This window comes from Trichosurus vulpecula, chromosome 4 (genome assembly GCF_011100635.1).
Source record: "Trichosurus vulpecula isolate mTriVul1 chromosome 4, mTriVul1.pri, whole genome shotgun sequence".
NCBI lineage: Eukaryota > Metazoa > Chordata > Mammalia > Diprotodontia > Phalangeridae > Trichosurus > Trichosurus vulpecula.
Window position 1 is genome coordinate 266941722 of NC_050576.1, and position 18144 is coordinate 266959865.

Genomic DNA, 18144 nt, shown 5'->3' on the forward strand with positions numbered 1-18144 from the left:
TAAGCCTACCCCCTATGTCAATCTCTTTTTTCAGGTCTGTCAGATCCAGTGATTGCTGGCCCTCTGAATTCCCTCTCCTTACCCCTTTTGTACACATAATTCTGTAATTATACACAGAGATTTTTCTGAGGCTCTGCCTATTCAGATGGCTGTTCCCATGGCAATAGTTACATCTGCTAATACTGTTCCATGCCCCTCTGCCAATCAGTGTACCAAATTCCAAAATATGCTAAAAAGGCACTGCCATTTTTGTTACATCCTCGTTAGCTGAAGATATCTTGTATAGTGAAGAATGGAAGCATTTTGTCTACTAGTAACATGACTATACTAAGGGGGTTTTCTTCAAGTAAAACAGAATGAATTAAAAAAAAAACAAAAGAAGAAGGCTGAAGGAAATCTATGAGTTGCTATGGGCTACACCAGCCAGAATTTAGGATATGAATTATCTTTTTTTTGGAAAAACTGACAGAGCCACCAAGTATCTGACAATCCCATCCCTAAAGATTAGGTTTCCAGCCTAGCCAAACTTAGCTACAATTGTAATCAATATTTTTCCAAAGATCTCAAAGTAATTTTAAAAATTGTATTGATGCCTTTCATTTTTATTCTGTAGTCATTTCCCATTATAGTCCTACCCAACTGATACTTCCTCAAAACAAAGAAAAAATAGCTAAGCAAATCCCACATAGCAACTTTACCTGATGGCATATACAACATTGCATTCCTGTCACCCCCCACCTTTCTACTGAGAGGAGAGAAGTGCTTTTCCTCATCTGATCTCTAGGACTGAGATTGGCTGTTACAATTAGTGAGAGTTTGGCTGCCTTTCAGAGTTATTTCCATTTCATTAATGCAATCATGGTGCAAATCATTCCAGTCTCTTTGCTTGTTCATCAATATACAACTGTTCAGTCTAAACAAGGGTTCCATGTTTCTATGAATTTCTTGTATTCATTGTTCTTTACAGTATTCTATCAATTCTTATATTGCCATTTGTGCAGCCTTTACCCTTCTGATGGGCATCTACTTTATTCCTATTTTTTTGCTATAATAAAAAAGTGCTGCTATGGATATTTTGATTTATGTGGAGACTTTCTGACTTTCTCAAAGCAATTTACATAAATTCTCACAGTCTCTTTGGGAACTAAGTTGATGGAAGATTGTTACATTTTAGCCATGACACTCAGAAGGAAATAGCTTCCACATTTATGATTATAAAGTGTATTGAAGAGCTAGAAATGGTTCAAAATTCTTGCCCATTTTAATATCATGATAAATTTGCTAACTCCAAATTTGCCCAATCTGGAAAACTAAAGAGTAATCTGTAATATGACTTAGAATGTTACATTTTAAAATATTCCCATATTGGTTTTCAACTTGCTTAAACCTTTTGTCTTTGAGTTTCACATTTACTTTCAATGATAGTGGTACAGAAACCACCAGAGATGTAAATTTTTTTCCCTGATTAAAATTAATAAATCCTCAGGATGGAAAATAATCCAATCAGGTCTGAAGTTCCTTAGAGTACAATGTGAGAACAACTTACCAGTGAGACCCAGCTATTCTTTCTTTCAGTGCCTGTCTCTCTCTTTCTCTGCTCTGATGATCTAATCAATATTTTCTGCCCCAGAATTCAATATTCTTCAGCCTCACAAACCCCCTAAAGTCTGCATTTAATTTCAAAGAAAATCATACTCCATGTGACAGGCATTTACTTTTCAGCATCTGTATCTGAAGGTTTCATCAACTTTTAATGAGAAGAGAACTAGTGAATAATTTTTATCAGCAGCACAGGCTGTGGTTGCTAGGAGTTTGTCATATCAAACTAGAATGACGTGAGAAGAAAATGGACGTTGCCTATAATAGATCTAGATAAGCAGATTTATTTATGTGTGGGAATCAATGAATGCTTAATCTATATGATGCTGTAAGTCTGCTCCATCCCTTAAAAGGAGATAAATGTTCTTAAAAGAAAAGTGTTGAGGTGATCGTGTCCAGAGGTGGCCAACATGGGACCCTCAGGACACAATCACCTTCTAAAGGTTTCATAAAGGCCAATGTGATGCACTTGGCTTTGGTGCCAAAGGACCTAGGACCACTACCCAAATGTCCTTGGGTAAGCCATTTAATTTTTCTGGCACTAAGCTATGTTACTAAGTACTTGGACAAGTCACTTAAATTCTCTGGGCCTTACCATATGATCTCTAAGGTCCCTTTTGGCTCTTGATACTGCTGTGTGACCTTTGAAGTTAATATTAAGAAAAAAATATGCCATTATAAATTATATTGATACTGGTATTAAAAGTGATAATATGTCCTTTGAAAGGTCTGAGATAATATTAGAGTGTGGAGATATATGGATAATGCAAACATCTGTCTATTTTGTCCAGCATAACAACACATCATTAAATTTTGAAAAACAAAAGCAACAGACAAAATAGTGTGACTCTTTGCTGATGATATTGGTGGATTCTGACCCCTTCCTTGGCCAAATCAACCACCCTTGATCCACTTTCTATCTTTAAGTAAAACTACATTTGAACTAAGTAGTGAGGAAAAATATATTGACTTATTCCCACTCAATGCTTAAAAATAACAGCTGTTTGAATAAGCATGGAAAGGGAAAAGACGTGAAATTTCTAACTGTTCTGAAGGATTCTCCTTTCTCTCATAATCATAGCTGCCAGTATAACATCCCTTTCTTTTTTCCCTTTGTGCCATCCCCCACTTTCCCAAACTGGAAGAAAAGGCAACTGAAACTCTCATATCCATCTTCATTTAGGAGAAGGATTGTTTTTTCCTCTTGGGCAAGTAGAAGAATAGAAACCAACTATATTTACTGATATTTACTATACTATGTAATAGAATCCAACTACATTTACTGATATATTTACTGTATTTACATTATGACCAGTATAGCACACACAGGTGAAATACAATGAGGCAGCTAGGTGATTCAATGTGTAGGACCCTGGCCCTGGAATCTGGAGCGCATGAATTCAAATCTGGCCTCAGACACTTCCTAGCTGTGTGACCCTAGGCAAGTCACTAAACTCCGATTGTCTCCCCCTCCCCCAAGCAAGTAAAACTAAAAAGAAGAAAGATGATTTGTCTTGGAATCTTAGAATTGTCTTAGAATTTGTTTTTGATATTAGTTGCATGACCTTAGACATGTCACTAAATCTGGGCCTCAGGTTCCTTACCTAGCTCCTTCCTGCCATTCCTTATACTCAATAGCCTTTCTATATACTCTATACTCTAGCTATACTGTCCAACTTGATGCTTCTTTCACAGAACATTCTCCCTCTTGTTGACGTCACTTGGCAATATCTCCCCCACCCTGCCTGGAATTCTCTCCCTCTCCACCTCGTTTCTTCAAAACCCACTCTTGCTACAAGGCTCAGCTGCGCTGTCTTCTTCTGCTTAATATTTGCTATCACACCTCTGCCTAGAATTTTTAAAGTGTAAAATACTCCATGGATATCAGCCATTCATTACAAGGAGAAATGAGAAGTGAAGAATGAAGGTGAGAGGGTGGGCTTAGGATCAAGCAGATGTGTCATAGAAAATGATTTTCAGCATCGACTAAAGCCATAGAGAGTATACCATCCTCTGCCTCATTTTTAAATACTTAGGGATATGACAATGGGCTCTCACTCTTTCAACAACCTGTAACAATGTTAAAACCAAAAGGAGACAGAAAACAAAGTTTTCCCTTCATCTAATCATTTTACCTTTAGTGGAAAAATGGAAACTGGCCAACCATCTGATCCTTTATAATAACTCGTATTTTTTTGAAATATCCTTCTAGTCTAACTTTTTCTGGGTTAAATAATAGCAGTTTCCTCAACCTCCCCCCGCCATGATTCCATTGAGTAACTGTCCTCTGAACTCTCTCCAAGTTTTTTGCAACCTTTTCAAGTTGTCAAGCTGTGAAGTAGGCATAATATAAATATCTGACCAGTACTGAATATTACCATCTGTTTATTTTTTTACACCAGTGAATAAAAGGTATTCCCAGATGGGAAAAATTCTTCCATCTGGAGGGAGAGTGAACTCTTTTGTAAAGATTATGAGCTAAAATAGCCTTACAATGGGCAGTAGAGTCAAGTCACGTCAAATCAATAAGAATTTATTATGCTCCAAAAAAAACCCAGTCCCTACTCTCATGGACCTCCCAGTTTAATGGGAGAGACGACATGAAATTGACTTTGTACAACCAAGTCATATACAGGATGAATTCCCTCATATAGATATTTATGGAATTAATTGTCTCACATACAGATATATACAGCCTTAATGGTCTCAGAGGGAAGGCACTAAGATTAAGGAGGACTAGGAAAGGTTTCCTGTGTAAGGTTATTTGAGACTTGAAGAAAGCCAGAAGGCAGAGATGAGGAGGCAGAGTGTTCTAGACCTGAAGGACAGCCAGTAAAAATGCCCAAAATTGGGAGATGGAGTGTTTTGAGAGAAAAATTAAGGAGGTCAGGGTAATTAGATCACAGAGTACATGGAGAGGAACCAAGAATAAAAGACTAGAAGGGTAGGAAGGGCCCACGAACATGGTGGGGCTTTAAAAGCCAAACAGAGGATTTTACATTTGATCCTGGAGGCAACAGGGAACAGTTGTAGTTTATTGAATGGGAGATAACTGGTCAGATCTGTGTTTTAGGAAGACAGCTTTGAAAACTGAGTCGGGGATAGAGTGGAGAGAGGGAGATTTGAGCTAGGAAGACCAACAGCAGGCTATAATCAAGGCATGACGTGATAAGGGCCTGTACCAGGGTGATGGTGGTTTTAGAAGAGAGAAGAGGATGTATACAAGAGATATTATGATGGTGCCAACAATAGCCTTTGGCAACTGATTGGATATAGCATGTGGAGTGAGGAGTCAAAAATTACACCTAGTTATGAGTACTTAGCAACTAGGTGGCTAGATCACCAGGCCTGGAGTCACGAAGGCTCATCTCTGTGTGTTTGAATCTGGCTTCAGACAATTATTAGCTGTGTGACCCTGGGCAAGTCACTTATGCCTGTTTGCCTCAGTTTCCTCATCTGTAAAATGAGCTGGAAAAGGATATGACAGACCACTATCTTCGCCGAGAAAACCCCAAATGGGGTCACAAAGAGTCAGACATAACCAAAATGACTGAATAACAACTATAAGCTTGCTAAGAATGTTATACTTTGGGTCAGAGCACCTGAGTGGGAACCTCATCTCAAACATGTATTCCCTATGTGACTTGGTCATGTCAGTTCATTTCTCTGAGCCTTAGTTTCCTCATCTATAAAGTGAAAGGGATGGACTGGATGGCCTCTTAAACTCTGTGATCTGATTCTGACTTGAAGCAATAGTTACCTCCTATTTATCTGCATATATCATAGAAAATCTGTTCTCAGCTTTTCTCAGGAATCGCTCAGGTTGGCACATGGCCTGGGTTATAGCCAGGCTGTATTATTCTTATTTTTGTAAACTAGCTACTTATTTTCCGCTTTCAGCATAGATCAATGAACCCAAACTGGGTATCAACACACCAATAAGCGTGCAAAGATATAGTAACTAAGACACTCTATTCCTTCAGGTCACTAAGACATCATTGCTCATCATGGTAATAGTACCCTGTTAACTCCAAAGAGTTAATTCTACTTGACTTTATTTATAGCTTGCTCCCTAGAAAGTTTTTACTTGCCAAAAGGATATAGTTGTTGTTTGTGTTTTTTTAATAAGGATGGACCTCATCTTGTTCTTTCTAAAATTTATTTGCTTGCCAATTATTTTGGACTTAACTATGAGCCTTTTTACGGTTTCTCAAAATAGCTCTTTCAACTGGTGTCAAAATCTGTTGGCTGTGGGTCTTGTTTGTATTTGCCTAAATGATTAATGCTACAGCCACTGCTTTTACAGACTTACTCTCTACTGGGAGCTCATTGTAAGGGTTTGACTAGGGAATTTATGCACAAATATGAGAATCAGAAGCTCTGGTACCATTCAGTTTCTTTTAGGTCCAGCTTTTCATTTTTTTTTAGGCCTTACCTTGTTTCATCTGTGTCCTTACATTATTTTTCCTCATTATTATCCAGTTGCCTCAGTCAAGTCTAATTCTTCATGACCCCATTTGGGTTTTTTTTCTTTAACATTTTATTTAAAGTTTTGACTTCCAAATTCTATCCTTCCCACTCTCTCTTCCCTCCCCACACCGCCAAGATGGTAAGCAATCAGATGTAGATTATACATATACAATTATGTAAAATATGTCCATGTTAGTCATTTCACACAAGAAGATTTGAATAAAAGAAAAAAGCACAAAAAAGTGAAAAACAGCACACTTCAGTCTATATTCAATCAAAATCAGTTTCTTCTCTGGGAGGTGGATAGTATGCTTCATCATTAGTCCTTTGGGATTGTCTTGGATCCTGGTATTGCTGAAATTGCTAAGTCATTCACGGTTCGTCATCAAACAATGTTGCTGCTGCTCTGTACAATGTTTTCCTGGTTCTGTTCACTTCACTATGCATCAGTTCATGTAAGTCTTTCCAGGTTTTTCTGAAATCATCCTGCTTGTCATTTCTTATAGAACAATAACATTCCATTACAGTCATATACCACAGCTTGTTTAACCATTCCCCAATTGATGGGCATCCCTTTGGTTTCCATTTCTTAGCCACCTCAAAAACAGCTGCTATAATTATTATTGTATAAATGGATCCTTTTCCCATTTTTTTAATGTCTTTGGGATATAGACCCAACTGTGGTATTGCTGGACAAAGGGTATGAACAGTTTTATAGCCCTTCGGACATAATTCCAAATTGCTCTCTAGAACAGTTTGATCAGTTCACAACTCCACCAGTAGTACACCAATGTCCATTTGGGATTTTCTTGGCAAAGATCCTGGAGTAGTTTGCCAATTCCTTCTCCAGCTCATTTGGCAGATGAGGAAACTGAGACAAACAGGGTTAAGTGATTTGCCCAGGCATACATAGCTAATAAATGGATGAGGCCAGATTTGAACTCAGGGAAATGAATCTTCCCAAGTTCAAGCCCAACCCTCTACCCAATGTGCCTCAGAGATGCCCCCAGTTATTCTTTCTACCAAATATTCCTTTCGAAGGAGAAAGATATTCTCAAAGACACCTTCAATGTGTGATAGAATGGCTCTGCTCCCTGTAACAGCAAGCACCCTAGCATACCCAGGATGGCCTGCTAGCACAGCTTCTTTTATCTGCTTTTCTAAAGGAAAACAACTTTAAAGGGGGTCAACAATCTTACTTTATTTACATTCACTAGTTCAGGGGAAAGGTCTACACCTTGAACATGGAGAAAATACAAGCAGAGAAATGAGCACAAAGACCAACAAACAGGGCTCCAATCTGTCTCAACAAGATAATGCGATCACCTACATACATCCCTGGATCAGGGAAGTATCAAAAACATCTGAATAGTCCGGGGGCTCTTAACAAATGGCTACTTAGAGTCCCGTCCAGGGAATCAAAAGAACCTTCTCATAAGCAAACCCCCCAAGCAAACTACCAACCTCAGAGTATATATACACTTTTGGCTAATAGGCTCAGAGCCAGAAGGCATCACAATCCTTGTGACTCAGTACCTAATTAGCTTAGTACCAAAAGGTACAAAAGCCTTCCTGCAAGCAAACCTCGCAGTAAACAATCTCCTCCTTAGGCAAGCTCCTCCCTGAATGGGCTCTATGTAACTCAGGGTATATCACAGTGGTGAGCTGAACACATGTGGTCACATTAGCCTATTAATGGATGGGAAAGATCTTCCTTTTCCATTAACATTACACCCCCTTATTTTGGGAATAAGACAATGTTTGGGACTGTTTTAATAGTTCCAAATGTTTTTATTTGTAATTGCAGGAAATTAAGGGTCTACATAGGATGACATAAGGTTAGGACAAGAGTACAAGGTAGTCTGGGTGAAGTAGGCAAGGAGTGAGGAATCACACACTTGGGGAGAAGAGGGTCCCCCGGTTAGAACATACAGGATAGAGGAGTCATCTGTTCCACCTCCTGATATACCTTAGGGTATAGTTGAAACAGGCGATGAGTCACTCCTGATGGTCTAAACTATATGAGAGAGTCTGTTTCCAGAATCCTTTTGAGAACACCAGGCAAGGCAGAGAGATTAGTCAAGGTAAGAAGACAAAGAAAAGGTAAAGATGTCATGAGGGTTTGGGGTGAGGGGAAGTTTTCTGTTTCCTTCAACTGGTTTTGACTCTGCCCCAGAGGGAGTATGGTGTAGTGCAGTGGATAGAGAGCTTGTTTCAGAGCCATAAAGACTGGGTTCAAATCTCTCCTCTGTCACATACTAAATGTATTACCCTGGGCAAATCATTTATCCCTTCAATGCCACAGGCATCTCTTTAAGGCCATAAATTGTCAGGGCAGCTAGGTGGTACAGTTAATAGAGCACTGGCCCTGGAGTCAGAAGGACCTCAGTTCAAATGTGACCTCAGATACTTGATACCTACTAGTGGTGTGACCTTGGGCAAGTCACTGAAGCCCAATTGCCCTGCCTTTCCCCTCCCCCCAAAATATCATAAATTATGGAGAAGGTACCAATCTTTATTTCCTAATCTGGAAATACTATCCGTCTACCAATCAAATCACAGGATTACTCCCTATTTTCCTTAAAGCCCAGTCTCGAGGAACATGGGGACCTGTGGGGCAACAACACAGGCACAAATGGTATACCAATGAGAATGGCTGAGAGAAAGCTGGTGCACCATGACAGCCTCAAACTCAAGATGCGAAGCCTGCCTCACCTAACCCTCTTATCTCTTCTGAACATGAGCCATTTCTTGCTAACTTTCATCTCTGCCTGGATGTCTTGTTGGTCTATCTCCAGCTCAGTAGATATAAAATGGAATTTTTGTCCCACCTCACCCCCCAGGACTAACCAAAACAGAACTTCTTCAAAATTTCCCAGTTTTTGTTGGGGATATCATCTCCCTTCTGGATACTTCACCTTCACTTCAGAGTCAGCCCTGAGTCTCCACTCTTCATTGTCAGTCGTTGGCCAAGTTTTGTCAATTCTACCTCCATGATTTTTCTCTGCTCCATCCCCTTCTCTCCAGTCACAAAGTGACCACCCTAATTCAAGCCCTCCTCACCCCTCACCTAGCCTACTTTGATGGCCTCTTCACTGGCTTCTCTGCTTCCATTTCATCCTTTCTCTAATCCATCTTCGTCTTAGCTGCCAAAATCATCTTCCTAAGGCACAGGACTGACCATATCACTTTCCTGGTCAAAAAACTTCAGAAGGTCCCTACTACTTCGAGGATAATACACTTCTCAGTCTAACATTTAAGGCTTTTCCACAATTGGCTCTCTCTCTCTTCAGATCCCAGACTTAATTCATGTTACCCCCTTAATAGACTTTATGTTCCAGCCAACCTGGACCACTAGCAGTTCCCTTGAAATAGGTATTTCATCTCCTCTTCATGTGCCTTTGTACAAGCTTTGCCCTGTGCCTGAAAAGAGATCCCTCTTCATCTGTACCTTTCAGAATCCTGATCTTCCTTCAAGATCCTCTGTGATCTTCCCTCAGTTCTACGTAGCCTCTTGCTCCTCAAATTATCTTCGATTTACTTCACTGTGTACATGCTGTATATCCTGCCCTAGTAAGACTATATGCTCCTTGAGGGCAAGGAGTATTGTGGATTCATTTTTTTTATCCCTAGCACCTGCCACAATGGCCCAGTCTTCAGTATGAGACAAGACTTGTGAGCTCATCACTGTGGGTGCTCCCCTCAACAATGGAGATCATGGTGCATTGCTGTCTTCCCATCCCATGTGACTCTTAGCTATATCTTCCCATCATCCCTGACCAAAATCTTGTGAGCTCTCAGACTCCTGCATAGCTTTCTAGAATTACTGTTGCTTAAGCATGCCTGGGTCTGATTGTACTGATTCTATTAGTATAGGTAACTAGGTGGTACAGTAGATAGAACCCTGGGCCTAATTACAAAGACCTGAGTTCAAATCCAGCCTCAGACACTTACTAGCTAGTCATTTAACCTTGGTGTGCCTCAGTTTTCTCAACTATAAAATGTGGCTAATAATATCACCTATCCCAACAGAAATGTTGTGAGGATCAGATGAGATAATGTTTGTAAAGTGCTTAGCACAGTTCTTGGTATACAGTAGGTGCTTAATAAATATGTATCCCCTCCTCCCTTCCCTTCTACCAGAAACATACCCATCAGAGGAGGACTCAGAGACTACAGAGAGCCTCTCATTACTGGGTTATGGTGGGAGATCAGGCAGACAGGGAACTCTGAGAGCTGGGAAATCAGATCCAATGCCTCCATCTTTACAATGTGTGTTTGATGAGGATTGGGCTATATATGTGGTAGAAAAAACTGTCAATATCGGTGCTGTTTTTAGATCCCGGGGAACTAACAGAGAAGAGAAAAACTATGAACTCAATCTGAATGTAGTAAAAACATTATTACTATGCCAAAGTAATACTAATTATAATCACTCATGCAAACTGCATACGGATGCAATTTGATTCAATACACATTCCTCAAGCACCTGTTATAGGGAAGACACCGGACTAGGCACTAGGGGAAATATAAAATAAGGAACACATTTTCATCACTGTCAGAGAGCTTAAAATCTAACGGGATAAAACAGAGACACAAATAACTCCAAGGCAAAGCAGGAAGATTAATAGAAAACAGAGTGCTGGATTTGGAGTCAGACAACTGGGTTTCTCCAGACTCTGCTAGCTGCATGACCTTGGGTACAAGGCACTTGCCGTATCTGGTCCTCAGTTACTTCATTTGTATAATTAAGGGATTATATTAAATCAGGGATTCTCAATCTGGGGTCCACAGATCTTTGGGTAGATTTCAGAGGGTCCATGGTGGGATGGGGGAAATGACATTTATTTTTGCTAATTTCTAACTGAAATTTATCATTTTCTCTAATGATTTAAAAACATCATACACATAGGTTTCACCAAACTGCCAGAGGGATCCTTGATACAAACAAGGGTTAAGAACCCCTGGAATAGAAAAGTCTCAGGTTTCTTTCAGTTCAGCCTAAGTTCTGAAATGTTGGGACTAAGGTACGCCATGTGACATTGGAGGAGAAAAGCTAACTTCTGACCGAAGGGAGCAAGGTGTCATTTAAGCTGGATGTAAGGAGAGGTAGGGCTTTGGGAAGAGGACATGCTAAGTATAGGTAAAGTGAACAAAGTCTCAGAGGAGATAAAGCGTAGGAATTTGTGAGTAAGTTTGATCAGTTTGGCTGGAGCATAAAGTGCCTGGAGCAGGACTGGGACAAGGATATGCTGGAAGTGCATGATGATACCAAATTACGGAGGGCCTAGAAATCCATACTTAGGAGTTTGATGGGAAGCAGTAGGAAGAGTGTGGGTACCTCACCCCCCACACACACACTTTTATTCACCCTATAGTCCATTCAAGCCTTAGTGAATCATTTTGATGCATTACTATGGATTTTTTTAAAAGTGTTGAGCCTTCTGATGAAGATTTAATTCTAGTTTCTTCCCTGTTAATTATCTCTAACTGATCCTGAATATAGAGTGTACACCGTTGTTTGCATTTTGTCTCCCCAATTAGAGTGCAAGCTCTTTGAGAGCAGGGAATGTTGTTTGCCTTTTGTATCTCCAGTGCCTAGTACAGTGCCTGGAATATTAATAGATATTTATTAAAAGCACTTAATAAATATTTGTCATCTGAATGACTGATGATGATTCTCTCTGAACTCAGCTAGATTGGTATTCAGATACAGGGCCCTACTCAAAGCCTTTCCAGCTAGGAGGAAAGCATTCGTCAACTCCTTTCCAAAATGAGGGATCAGAATAGTGGTATTAACAATAGCTAACATTTATGTAGCATGTTAAGGTTTGTAAAATGTTCTCATTCTATCACCCTGAATAGCTCTTTGAAGTAGTCACTCAGTCAATAAACATTTATTAAGCCAGGCACTGCGCTAAGCCCTGGGGATACAAAAAGAGGCAAAAGACAGTCCCTGCCCACAAAGAGCTCCCGATCTAATGAAAGCACAATATGTATCCTCCACTTTACAGATGAAGAAACTGAGGCTGATTATCCACCATCACAAAGTTAACAAGTATGCAAAGCAGGATTAGAATCTTGGTCTTCCTGATACCAGCACTCTGGCCACTATGCCATGTTGGTCTTCACTACTCATTCTCTAAAGAGTAGAATGTTAGCAAATGAGTGCATCCCATCAACCAGAAAAATGATTGACAAACATATTATCATATCAATGAACATAGTAAAAGCTTTGGACAAAGTTCTATTCACATTCATGACTTTTGGATACTTTGAAATAGCTATAATTTAGACAATCTAAGACATTCCCTCCCCTGATGAAGAATATAACCCTCACAGTCCTCTCTGTGCCATTCTTTTCTGGGTTTGGCCCCAAATCTTCCCCAGTGAATCTGTCATCATGACCAAAATGCAGCATGTTTCTCTATCTAGAAATTCATGATTAAAAGTCTGAAAAAAATAGTCCTGGGGGATTTTACTCTACCTAATATTAAGAACCCCCATGACTAACTGTGTCACCTGGGCTAAGTCCTTTAGCTTTTACTTAGACCCTTCCTTGTCTTATCTTTAAAATGAAGGGGTTGAATTAGATCAGCTCCGTGAGCCCTCTGGCACAAACATTCTATGATTCCCAGCTGTGGAATAGTTTTGGGCAGATGGCCATGATGAGACCTCTGTATCAGGCAGATTAATCTAGCCTCATCTGGATCAGAGCAGGTATATCCTGGAGGTGGGAAGACAAACCAAAGAGACCTTGGCAGTAGTCTAGACAAGATATCCTAAGGTCTTGTACAAGGGCAGTAGTAATGGAAGTGGGAAGGAGGGAACAGATATGAGGCCTTATAGAGTCAGAATGCACAGGATTTGGGAGCTCCTTAGATTAGTAAGGGAGTGAGAGGGAGAGTCAAATTCAAAGCTAGGTTTTCAATACCCATGTAAGTGGGCAAATGGTGATATAATTGATAGAAGAAAGAGAAGTGTGGATGGGAAGAAATGTTTTTCTTGAATTACATTGATTTTGAAGTCCCAGGGTGATATCCAAGTGAAATACCCTAGAGTTTGTTGGAATTGCAGATCTGAAGAATAAGAGAAAGGTCAGAGCTGAAGATTTTAGAGCCATCTGCACAGAGGTTATTGGTTGTCAAAGCTATGGGAGAGGATGACATTGCCAAAGGGAACGGGGAGAAAAGAAGAGGGCTATAGGGAGAGCTTTGGCAAACAATACTTACGTTTAATTCTATCCAACACAATAACTTTTATGCATATCATTAAATATGTTCATCAGCAGCATTTCAAGTTTCATTTAGTTAAAAAACACTAAAGGGTTTGCATATGCTCTGTCTGTAATTTGTTGCTCATGAAATTAGCCCCCAACTTGAAAACATTAGGAATAATAGTGCTTGTCATCCACTTATGTGGGTGGTAAGAACTGAATGTCTTTTGGTGCTATGAAGAGAAATACCCTCATTGCCTCAGAGTACTTATTTCCTCAGCATTACACTTTTATTTGCTTTCCTGCGATATTGTAAGAATTAAAAATTTAACTTCTTCTATTATCTACTCCTCCTATCCAATCTTACTTACAGGCTGTAAGTAGCTACCTAAGGTTCATGGTACTCTTAAGGATTTGTTTTCCTAAAACTATAGCTCACAAGCTCCCACCAGTGAATTTACTTTTAATAGCCAGCCAGATGACATAATTATCCCAGAGCAAAGACATATACTGAGATAGCAAGATATGAAAAGTAGAAACAAAGCATACACATAAACACACTGGAAAAGAGGCATGCATGTGAGTAACTCACATCTCTGGCACTACAGAGTCTGGATGTCCTTGTCCCTTACCGTGGTGTACTCAGGCTGCTCTACTGGGCTTCCTGGTCAATCCCCACCCAACTACACTAAAAACCATGGCTTAGAGCAGTACAAATAATCTGAGAGAAATATGTCTGGAGATTCAGTATATTTACTATCTCTTACTGTTTTTTCTTCTTTGGCCATATTAGCTTTTTTCAAGAAATATGTTATGTTTTCCCTGGCTCATCCCCTTCTTCATGGCTCAATATAATGACAAGATAGAATTAGAATTGCCATATAGGTAATAGGAGTTTATTGGTAGGTGGCTCTGTTTAACATAGAAACCGTAATAGGCCACAGGAGACACACACAAATGGGTAAATAACTTTTTTAAATTTCAAGACATATTTACTGAAGAAGCAGTAGGCACGGTAAGCATCCTCATACCTTCAGACCTGGAAGTAATTTAATACTTAAAAGTTTCCTTAGAAAAGTAGTTGATTTTTAATAGAAATTTGGTGGAGTAAAATGTAATTTTACAAATATTTCTGCTTTTTTTTGTTTTATGTTTAACATTCCTGAAAAAGAGAGCAAAAAATAGAAGAAAAAGAATTATAGAATAAAACTCTTTGAACAGTAGCTGCATATACATTTGTGGCAAACCTTTGGGGTATTTAGTCTTCAAACTTTAAGAAATTTGAGCTGTTATTTTAAATAATGTGATTCCATGTTGGATAGATCAATTCCTTTCTCATGGTGGGTAGCTCTTTCAGATCATAACTTTCCTACTGACTTTGTAGACCGTCTTTGAGAGCTGCTGTGGCGTAAAACTTTTCCAGTCTATGGCCAATCTGGTGACAAATGTCTTCCCAATTTTTGAAATGCGTCTCCCCTATCCCCTCTGCCTTAGATTCTAAAAAGACTTGGCTCAAATACCACCCCCTACATGAATCCTTTCCTGACCTCCTCAGGTATTGGTGCCCTGAACCACCAACGCCACACGTGCACACACACACACACACACACACACACACACACATATACAACACACACACATACATACATGCACACAAACACACACACACACTACTTTGTATGTATTTTGGTTCCTTTTGCTCTTTCTTTGAAGACAATTTCTTTCTTGATGGAACTGGAGATATCTGGCCTGAGTGAGAGAAAGTTGGAGGAAAAGGGTGGTGACTATAGCTGTCTTAGAGTGCTGGAAAGATCATCACGTGGAAGAATGCAAAGGGGCAGGTTTCAGATTTCTTTGATGGGGGGTAGATGAAGTTCTATTGTTATATTTAAGACTATCCAAACACAAAATGGTAACTAATGGGTTTTCCTTCATTTTAAGTCTTTAAGCAAAGGTTGGATAACCACCTAGCAGGGATATTATAGACAGGATCCTTGGTCATGTGTAGATTGAGCTAACTGGTCTCTGAAGTGACTCAACTGTAAAATCCTGTTAATCTGTGGTAACCCTATGACCTATATATGAGAGTATAAAATTCAGTTGTTTTAAATTCTTTTTTTTTGGCAGGGCAATTGGGGTTAAGTGACTTGCCCAAGGACACACAGCTAGTACATGTGTCAAGTGTCTGAGGCTGAATTTGAACTCAGGTCCTCCTGACTCCAGGGCCAGGGCTACTCACTTCACCACCTAGCTGCCTCTGTTTTAAATTCTTAATGACAAATCAGTCTAAGAATTGAGGGCATACGTTTTGATATCCTTAAGAATGATCAACATTTTATCTATTAGACTTATTTTGATCCATGGGATCATTCTTCTTAGGCATGAATTCTCTATCATCTCAAGTCCCCCTATATTCTTCCCCTCTGCCTAACTTTCCTAACTTTTTAAATCTATTTAATCCCGTGTGTAACCTCTGCTGTAGAAAGTATGGCATCAAATTGAATTCATGTCTACATGTGTGTGCCCATTATCAGCTCTTCGAAAGAAGGGTACTATGTCTTTTCTAAAATTTATTTCTATCCAAGCACCTAGCATACGCACACAGTTTGGAATCAGTGGATTTTTGTTAAAATTGAACTTAGATATAGACCTGTAAAATGAATTATTCAAGTTTTTTTCTTTATTTTTTTGCCTTTTGTTCCCACCCCACTCCCTTGGAGGGGAGAGGGAAGGCACTTAAAAACTGCATGTATATTTGCCAGCATCCCAGCCTGTGTCTGATGATAGTTTGAATGAACCCACCAATTATTTGAGGTTTCACTTGCACATAAAGAATGAACATTAATAAAACCCTAGTCATTGAAGTATTGTTAACAGAGACAGCTGGGTGCCATAGAGAATAGAGTGCTGGATTCAGGAATTAAAAGTAAGTTCAAATTCTGTCTCTGTATTACATTTCTTAGCTGTATGACCTTGGGTAAGTCTCTAAAATTCTCTAATTCTCTTCTGTAGAGACAGAAGAACCTGCTTCTGAGGCATTTTGTAAGGATAAACAGAGATTTTATATATAAAGTGCTTTGCAAACCTTAAAGCATTATATAGTTATCTCACTATTGTTCAGATAAACCATTCAAATAATAGTGGTGACACCAACCCACCTCAACCTGTTCTCTGGTTACCCTTGATAGATTATTCAGTAGCTAAAAGATGAAATATCCTACTGAGTAGAAGGGGAGGAAGAGTAAATATCAAAGCCAACAAACATTTATTAAATGCTCTATATGCAAGGCACCATACAGGCATTGGTGTTATAAAGACAAAAAGGAGACATCTGCTCAGAAAGAGCTTACTTTCCATCATCTATTTTCCTAAGGTCATAGATTAGAACTAGAAAAGACCAGAAAAAAGCTCATCTATTCTAACCTTTCTATTTTTAATAGATGAGGAAACAGAAGCCCTGAGAGATTAAGTGACTAACCAATAGCAAATGGCAGGATCAGGCTTTCAAGCCAGGCCCCCTGACTCCAAATCCATTCCTCTCTCCATGACACCATTGATGTCTCCCAAAATCATTGCAATTTTTAGCATTAGCATTATGGAAATTTTAACACCCTCCAATAGTTTATCAAGCAGATTACTGGGGCTCAGGCTGGGTGAAACAAGAAAACAGGGGCTAACTCTTGTGTCTTTGAATTTCAGGAATAGTGGCTGTTCTCTTTTGTGGTGTCACACAGGCCCATTATACCTACAACAATCTGTCGTCAGATTCCAAAATGAGAACAAAACAGGTAAAGGAAAAGATTATGACTGTTTTTGCCTCTTTTCTTAGTGTGAGGATTGTATAGTGATTCTGTCAGTAGACCTTGAAGGAATTTCATTAGAGAGAAGAAAGCTTAAGCCTTCATTATGGGGAGAATATTTATAGAGACTGTTCCTATCCCTTCCCATCCTCCCTTCCCCAGACACCCCTGGCCAGGAAAACCATTAGCAATTCTCTTGGTAAGCAAAAAAAAAAATAGTTGTAATAGTCTCTCCCTCCTGAGAGATCGCAAATGTAGAATGTCAGTCTTAAAGATGAAAGACACAGAGTAGCTAATAATTCAGAGTCACTTACATCTAAAAGCATACAAAGCATATAAGATTGGATAGTTATAAGAAAGAAAAAGACAAGAATAGGGAAGGCTGTTGGGCTTTTAAGGGCATGTTTTTTGCTTTACCTCATTGGACATGCAAGTCCATACAATACTGATGACCTGTCAGTGCCACAAAAGACAGAATGTAGTTTTCATGAACAGGCAGCCTTATCTACTAGGTATTTCTTCCTTCTGTGATGTAGAGTTCCTTGACAGCAGACAGAATATCACGCCAAAACTTAGCATAAAGAAGGATATCTCCCAAGCTACAGACCAAGATTTGCCAATGGATCACAAAGGCTCACTTGTGGCATTATGGGAAAAGCACTGGATTTGAAAATAAAAAGACTTAGAGTCGAATCTTTTACTAGTATGACTTCATGAAAATCACTTAACCTCTCTGGGCCTCAATTTCCCCATCTCTAAAATTAGGGGGTTGGACTAAGTGACCTCTAAGGACTGCCTCAGTTCTAAATCTGTGATGCAGTAAAATGTTCAAGGTGGTTACTATCATCATACCCCTCAGTTCAAGGGCAGCAGAGAGAGTAGCTCAGATGGCACTGTGGTACCCTTCCCATTTTGCATTACCTGACTTTGCTCTCTCAAGGACACCCTGGGGATATTGTGTCTTCAATCAAATGAAAACTAGCTCCTCTTCATAAAGTCCGAGGGTCTGTGGCAAATACCCTCTGGCTTCTGGTTTCATATACTCCATGGGAGGACAAT

The 18144-nt window shown here is 39.5% G+C and overlaps 1 protein-coding gene across 2 annotated transcripts in view; it reads left to right on the plus strand.

The window, feature by feature from the left end:
• SLC9A9 (solute carrier family 9 member A9) overlaps window positions 1-18144 on the plus strand; it is a 755878-nt gene that overhangs the window by 373436 nt on the left and 364298 nt on the right. For both annotated transcript variants that reach the window (XM_036758117.1, XM_036758118.1), the window contains exon 9: window positions 16985-17073. In XM_036758117.1, coding sequence (XP_036614012.1) covers window positions 16985-17073 — 89 coding nt within the window. The remainder of the gene's footprint in view (window positions 1-16984; window positions 17074-18144) is intronic.